This window comes from Convolutriloba macropyga, unplaced genomic scaffold (assembly GCF_964194025.1).
Source record: "Convolutriloba macropyga unplaced genomic scaffold, txConMacr16.3 SCAFFOLD_2772, whole genome shotgun sequence".
Taxonomy (NCBI): Eukaryota; Metazoa; Xenacoelomorpha; order Acoela; family Convolutidae; genus Convolutriloba; species Convolutriloba macropyga.
The window spans coordinates 23,871-31,979 of NW_027453215.1; the positions used below are offsets into that span (position 1 = coordinate 23,871).

At 34.6% G+C, this 8,109-nt stretch overlaps 1 protein-coding gene across 1 annotated transcript; it reads left to right on the forward strand.

Annotated features, from left to right (window-relative positions):
* Nucleotides 1-3,128: 3,128 nt before the first annotated feature.
* Nucleotides 3,129-7,888, forward strand: LOC142358134 (uncharacterized; the record flags this gene model as incomplete). The annotated part of the gene is made up of 3 exons (XM_075409595.1): nucleotides 3,129-3,402; nucleotides 6,970-7,008; nucleotides 7,301-7,888. Coding segments are annotated over exons 1-3 (901 nt in total), but the record flags the coding sequence as incomplete, so codon positions are not given.
* Between the last annotated feature and the right edge of the window lie 221 nt (nucleotides 7,889-8,109).

Genomic DNA, 8,109 nt, shown 5'->3' on the forward strand with positions numbered 1-8,109 from the left:
TCAATTGCTTTCCTCATGTCATTTATGGGTTCTTTAACCACTAGGAAATGCGGGTTTTTCTATCAAATACACGATTCCCTTCATTTTTAATAGGTCACTGTGGGATTTTTCCAGAAGGCGTTTCTGTGTAGTGGTGTTTTGCATAGGTCCTTTGCTGACTGGGCCATATTGTGTGGTATTATAAACTAGGTTAGGAGAGTGCACTACAATTGCTAGTAGTTTGAACCGCGTCTGAATAGTTGGCTTAGTCCTTTAATTTTTTTTGAGATGGCTGTTAGAGTTTTTGTCGCAAACGACCGGTTTAGCTCTTAGGCACTAAATTGAGAAGCATATGATTAAGAATTGAATTGACAACTGAACTGAGAATAAAATTAACTACAAAATGGTTCAATATCAAAAATTTTGTGATCACGAACTGATCACGCAACACAGCGGAAATAGTAACTTAGTTCACAATATGATCAGACAGAATCCTGTCTCTAAACATGAAAACCTTGAAATTAGGAATAAAAAGTCAAAATCAAAGTACAATTTGCAATCACGATGCAATTAAACTAAATACGATATTACATATGACAATGATTTTCTACCAAGATGATAAACTAAACTGTAATTGGAGTAGAAGAACTCACAGAACAGAACTTAGCTTCATACAAAATAACTAATCCTAAATCTGACATCAGAAGTTAGCTCCCATTGGAAGCTAATGTTAGCATCGTTTCAAAAAATTAGTGGTTGATGTTACCGTTCCTGAAATTAAAGCCACATGAACGCAACAAATATCCGATAAGTGACATATTTAGCTTTTCATCGTAGTTTGTGCCGTCATTTTCGCGAAAAAAAAAGAAAACACTTTTGACAATTATATTTTTAGTCTGTAGTTCATCAGGGTCAACAGATCAAGGGTCAACAGATCAAAAAGACAAATTGAAAAAGAGTTTATGAACTACATTATGGTTTTTAAGATAATTTGATTCCGAATTCTATCTGAAATCCATCTGCAGTCATTTGGAATATTTTTCGGGAAACTGAAATATGCGTTAGTTGATGCAGATTTGTAGAAAAATGAGTGCAAATGTTTATTGAACTGGGTTTTTTGTGACATAGTAAATTACTCATTCCCTAACTCAAAAAATCATCGGATGGCTCTGAGAAAAACTAGTTTCTTGCTCTTCTGGCTCTGTTTTTTTCAATATTTTACTCACCAAATTTCTACGTTGCAATACTTAAAAAACGCAGTAATTGAAACCGCAAAGTGAATTGTGCAAAAATATTAGCTATATATGCCAAAGACATGACATTTGAACGAAAAACTAAAAAGCAAAAAACATATTCCCTTGAGGGTTAAAGAAATTTTAACAACTGATATTTACGCTTTGAACTTTTTGAGAGTATGTATGAATTTGGGAAGAAGTTGTCCGGACTGAACGTCATGTTTCAATATGTAATGATTCAGTGAAATTGCGAGTCTGGATCAGTACCGTGCTAGAGCTCTAATCAAGTCACTTTTCATAATTGGCACGTCTTAGATCAAGTCTTAAGTCTTGCGCAAGTCGCGGCCAAGACGTGACAATTAGAAGCACTATGGGACGATGGTGCGCAACGAGCAACGAGACAATGCAAGCAATTCCACAAAGTTAACTTAAAATAGAAAGAAAAAAAATTCGATGTCGCCCAAAGATACCAGTCATGGCAGCTTTTTTCTGACCATTGAGGGCATTTTTGGTTCGGGGATAAATATATGGGACATTTTAAGCTGGTTTGCGCTCAATTCAGGAACAGTTTTATGACATTAACAAATATCCCGTAAAAAGGTTTTGATAATTTTGCTAATTTTGAAACTCATTATTATAATTAACTTCTTCTTAAAACTCTACTGTGCTTACTAACTGCTCAATAAGCATGTTACGTTTTGGAAAAGACTTTACTTAAGACTTTTCGAGACTTGACCAAGACTGGACTCAAGATTTGCCAAGTCTTGGCCAAGACTTGACTTAGACTTGACAACTCTTGAGCAAGTCTTGACATCTGATCACAAAACTTAAGACTTGAGATAAGACGGGATCAGTACCGATTTGTGAATTCAAGACGTGTATTTTACTGGAGAAGTACTGATCAACACTTGAAACTCGTTCCGGGCGAGAAGAACACAAGAAAACAGTTAGAAAACAGGTAGAATTTGTCGAAATGCTGGTTTGAATTGATTATTAGATTATGATAAGTCTATTAATAGTTAAAAAGTTAAAAAGGGGAAGTTAATATTGCGACGTACATGTCATGTTGTTGCCAAACAAACCACTTAATTTGATTGTTTTGCACAAGTTAATTTTTCAAAAACTGTTCAAAAGCAGTTCTGTAATTAACAATTGTTGTATGAACTATGAATTGAATTGTTCAAAGAAAAGTATTTGCTCTGTACTGTTACAAAACAGAAAGCTGAGCACAGTTGTGTTCAAATTTTGAAGCGAAAAAACAGGAAATCAACCTTTATATTTCTTCGATCATTGCAAAATTTTGTTCCAATGAAAATTTTCATTTTTATGCTATGCAATTGGTTAATTGGAATCACATATTCCACCAATCACAATTTGGAAGACCCTTTTTTGTTTCCTTTTGGACCTGACCATGAAGACAACTTTCTCGCAAAAAACGACGATGCTTGTTCGTGGGGGACATTTTTGAGTTACCAATTTTATTATGGCCAGTTTAGTCGTTCTTGGCTGTATGTTTGCACAAACGGCGTGATTTCTTTCGACTGGCCTTTTATTTCATTTAGCCCGAGTCAAATGGACCGTACTTCTACACCCCTCATTGTTCCCATGTTTAGCGATGTTCACACCCTTGATCAGTTTTTTGATCTCAGGTGTAATTATCCCTATAATTGGTATATTTATGAGAAAGCCTGCTTTTATTCTTTAACAAACGATGAGGAGACTTTCAATATTACGTTTCTAACAAATAACTACATTTTTGACGAAACAATTCGGCAAAAAACAGTCGAATGGGAAGAAAAAACGTTCAATAAAACAATATTCGATGTGTACTATGACGACTATCTTGCAAGGCTTGTTTTTGGCAAAGAAACAGTAAAGTATGTCAACTTAGCCAACAACATTTTCTACCGAGAAATGGGCCCAAATGATACAATTCTGGCCCAGGAATTGATTCGTGAAAAGATCTCCAATTTTACATCTGAGTGGGGCTATGTGGTAACTTGGTACAAAGTGGGAGCGTTTCCGCATCGGATTGACGCATTTAACAGTTTTCAGGGGGCCATTTTGTGCGGTGTTGTTGATACTGTTAAGAGATGCTTTGTTATTTTTGACTTCTTCCAACTTGAGTGGGGTTGGAACCCTTGGCAGGGCGAATCATTTGCAAGATCGGGGCTTGCCGACGGGAACGGTATGGTTATACATAGCTCCACCTGTAATTTTTTCACATCAATATTACTCATTTCGTTGCAAAAAGCACATTTCCGTGAGTATATATAGTCGCATGTCGTTGTTTTCCGCACCCATGTACTAAGGTCAGGAAAGTAAGCCAGCGCGAATAAGTCAGACACGCTCAAATTTTGGTATATAGGTCGGTAGATTTTGCATTTTAAAGTGTGCGTAATCTAACGACAAGTGTAATTGACTATAATGCATTAATCTCGTCGCCGACTCTAATCTATTCCCTTGGTTCGGGGATTAAGTTGCCAATTTTCGCATTGCTATTGCCTCCAGATTGCGCATAAAGGGACGTGACGAAGGCAGCGATGAAAGAACGGCAATATTAGTCGGTGATATTAGCATTGTCGCTGATCTCGGCAACTTTTGCTGATCTGCGATAAACCAACGAAATGCTAATTGTTAATCAAAATTTTTACATAGTTTGTGTAACAAAGCGTCACATATGAATCCATTTTATGATAAAATTAAAAAGTGAACGCTGGATAGGGTAACCCGAAAACTCGTGCAAGCTAAACTCTTTGACAGACGGAAAAACAGATCCAATTATAAAACGGAAACGACGAAAAACTAAAAGTTTATTGCCCATTATTGCAAACATAGCAATAATTATTCCAAGAGTTATAAATATAGCCGGACAAGTCCTGCACAATTCAAAGAATTACCAATCACTAAGCAGAAAAACTAGAGAAATAACGAACTATTATTGGACTGATAAAACTGTTCGGAAAAAAAAATTAGATAGAGAAATCAAAAAAAGTAAAAATCAAGGTCTAAATGAGGCATGTGAAAGAACAAGTTTTTGCTCAAACACGGTTTTCACAGTCTGCTTTAACATTTAAGTGAGAAAATGTACGCCGTAAAACCACTCGTTTTTTCGCTCCACTTCTTGTTCCGGCGTGACCAAAATTTTAACTCCAGTTGACTTCAAAATTTATTAAATTGAGCAATCAGATCCTAAAATAACATAGTAGGACAAGTCAATATTGTCTTGGAAAATGACAATAGTTTTCAGAAAACTTGAAAAAATTTCAAATTTTATCAAAATTTGCAAGAATTTTTGATAATGAAATATTGGAAATCATTCCATTGCTCCTATCAACTATGCAGTAAAAGAATATCAAACCGTTGAGAAGAATGTTTGTCTGATGAATCAAGAAAGACTCAACAAAACAAAATTATTTTAAAAAAGACTTCAAAAAGTTAAAAATTTTATTTAAAAGTTGTTAAAATTGGTGATAATAAATTTTTGAAAACAATTCCATTGTGAAGCTAAAATCCTGGAACAAAACTGCATAGACTACATTCAGTAGCACGACCACATGTTTTGAAAACGGTGTTTGGCTTCTAATCCATTCAATAACATCTTTTCATTCCTTGAAAGGTTTTATTGGAAACTAAAGTTAAATAAAAAATTGAAAACTATAAAATTAGAACCCTTAAAAAACAAAAGTTAAAATAAAGTTGCTTTAAATTGTGACATTTATCACTTCGGAACAATTTTTGTCTCTCTAGAAACTATCGAGTACAACGTCTGCAAACCCTAGAAATATTTCAAGCGCCACGATATATCGAAATCTCGAAAAATGGTATAGAAAACTGAATTCATTTCCAAATTTGATAACATCCTCAATCAAAATATCTTCAAAGCCGTCTCCCCGTCTCACAAGTTGTTTTTGAAAAAACTCGAAAAAAACAAAAAAACTGATTTTTTTGAAAAGTGCTCATATTCGTGGTACTAATAACCGCAAATTGAAATCAATGTCTCATGAAAAAACCAATTGACTCAGTTGCAAGTCCCAAGAATTTTATTGACCGCCATATGACAATACATGAATGCCTTGAATAGGTCTTATTTGCCCAGAAATGTCAAAATATTTAAATAATGACTAAAATTTCTTGAAAAAATTGAAATTAATGCAAACTTTATTAAGAAGTTGCTGAAATTCCGAATACTAATTTCTTCACGACCAAATATTTGTCCCTACTAACTGTCGAGTTACCCGTTCTTCTCCACAAAAAGTTTAATTAGCCCGTTAATATCAAAAATGTAAAAAAATACAAAATTAACAAAACTTGAGAAAAATTGGCAAGATAAAATGAATGGTCTCTAAATTTAGTGATATCAATATTTTCAAAACCAGTTCAATATCTTTATAACCTATTCAGCAGCCCATCGCCAAGCCATAAAAAGGTTTCGTTGACCCCAAGAGACAGAAAAAAATAGACAAAAATTGTTTAAAAACAAGTTCTGAAATACAATCTAAAGAATTGAATGAATAGTCTTCAGCTACAGCGGATCAATAGGACAAAACCAGCCAAAAAGACAAGCAGTCCCAGAAGAAGCTTAGAAAAACTAAATTAAACAAAAGAAAACTAATCCTTGCTTTGTTTTTTGATGGTTTTACCCTGAAGGCCTAAATTGATAACCCTGAAAAGGTTCGCTGGCCAATAAAAATTGAGAAACACATAAAATGACAAATACTTTTAGAAAAGTTCAATATTGCAAGATTTGCTGAATGTTTTTGAATTCCACAAAACTATTAACTTCAAAATTTTTTTTGCTCCCGGATCTCTCCAGTAACCCATCTCTGTAAGGCCTAGAAGGGTTTCATTGGCCCGTGAGGCTCGATAGACTCAGAAAATGACAAAAATTTTCAAAATTCTCAGAAAAATTACAAATCTTATTGGAAAATTTATAAAATTTGTTATATTAAAATCTGCAGAACAATTTCGTTGTCTTCTATCCTATAATCCGTTTTTACGCCTAAGAAAATCACTGGCCCAGAAATATCAACAAAATTGGAATATAGTTTTCAGAAATTTTTCAAGAAACTTAAATTTTTATAGCAAAAATGACAAAAATTTGTAATATTGATTAAAAACCATTCCAATGTCCTTAACTTTACAGTAATCTATTATTAAACCCTCGAGAAGGTTTCTTGGCTGCTGGGGCTTAAAAACTAAAAAACTAATAAATTTTCAAAAAAAAAATGGAAAAAATTGGATCGTAGAAAATTCTAACAACCGTGATATTAGAATGCTGAAAACCATCTCACATGCATTAGAAACTATGGAATAACTTATTATCGAACCCTAGAAGGGGTCCATGTAGCTGTAAAAAGACAGCGCCTCAATAAAAATTGTAAAGAATTCAAACAACTACATTAGAAAGCAAGCGTTTGCTGAATATCAACGCCCACGCTGTTCGAAAACAGAAAGCATTGTTTGAAGAAAATAATTCAAAATAATTCAATTAGTAAAAACGATTCTTTCTCTTAAAAATTACAACTTATAGACATCCCAATCATGACAAAACCAATATTGAAAATATTCCCAATTTGAGGTCCTCAATAAAAAAGTCATGGTTTTAGCCTTGAGCTGCCATGGACAGAAGTCATGTTCAACCAATTCATTTATAACGTTATCATCTCAAAAAATTTTACCGGAAAAATAGTTATTCAAGCATTATTTCATTTTCCTTGAAACTAAGAGTTTTCTGTTATTGCTAGATTTTTAGCCGTTTGCCGATGGTTTAAGTTCATTGGGACTATTTTAAGTAAAATGACCAATTGAGGAAAACTTCCCTAGTCGAGCTTACACGCCTATCTTGTAAGATCTTGTAAGAATCTTGCAAAAAGCGCTTATCTTGAAAGATCTTACAACCACACGCTTATCTTGTAAGATCTTGCATCTGCACGCTTATCTTGTAAGACATCTTGTAAGATCTTGTAAGAATCTTGCAAGACTCTTGTAAGATTATACAATTTGGTACAAGACTCTTGCAAGATTCTTACAAGATCTTACAAGACATGCGTGTAAGCTCGACTAGGGTTGTTAAAATTTTTCAGGATACATATACGAATTACCCTTTTCTGGTACCATTGAGGTACGGAACTTATGGGCGTTATCAAACTTTGACCAAGAACGGCATCCTGGACTGTGGGCTGTAGAAATCAATCAAAACCCGGACGATGGAAGAGCACCTTTCTTTCTCATTAAAGAAACCCTCTCAGAATCAACAGATATTTCCAACTTCTGCAGAGGTCCAATTTCACCGAGCATTGCCCGATCTGACTCGACCCAATATTTCATCATTTCCGATTGCAATTTACCCGATCATGACGTAGTGAAGCTGAAAATAGTTGGAGCCGAACGGAGCCGAAGCTATCGTGCGATTTATAACCCCAAAAACAAGACAATTGAAGCCAAACTTTTCTGGTTTTTTTCCGAGCCAGCTTTGATTCAAATTTTGATTGACGATCAGTTAGTCTCCGGACATTTTGAGATCGCATTTTTGGGTCCTCAGGCGTTGAAAGACGTTTGCGAGATCGGAGTGCAGGCTAATGATGAAACAATTTCTTCGGTGGAGTTGGACATGTCAGCAAGGGAGAGTGAAACGTTGGAAATTACAGCATCGTTTGTCAATAGAAAATCTGGTACGTCGCAAAATACCTAAAATTTGATGATGCCCTATGTCTTATTAGGTATTCATTGCTCATAGAAGAGAACGCTTTACCTCGATTTTTTGATTAATTGCTCTCGAAGAAAGTTTGAGATAATACTTGTGGCAATATACGTTTTTCATTCAAAATTTTGCTGGGTGGTTTTTGTACTATAGAAGTAATCATTTGTTCTCTTGAGTGGTCTGACGTTTCGA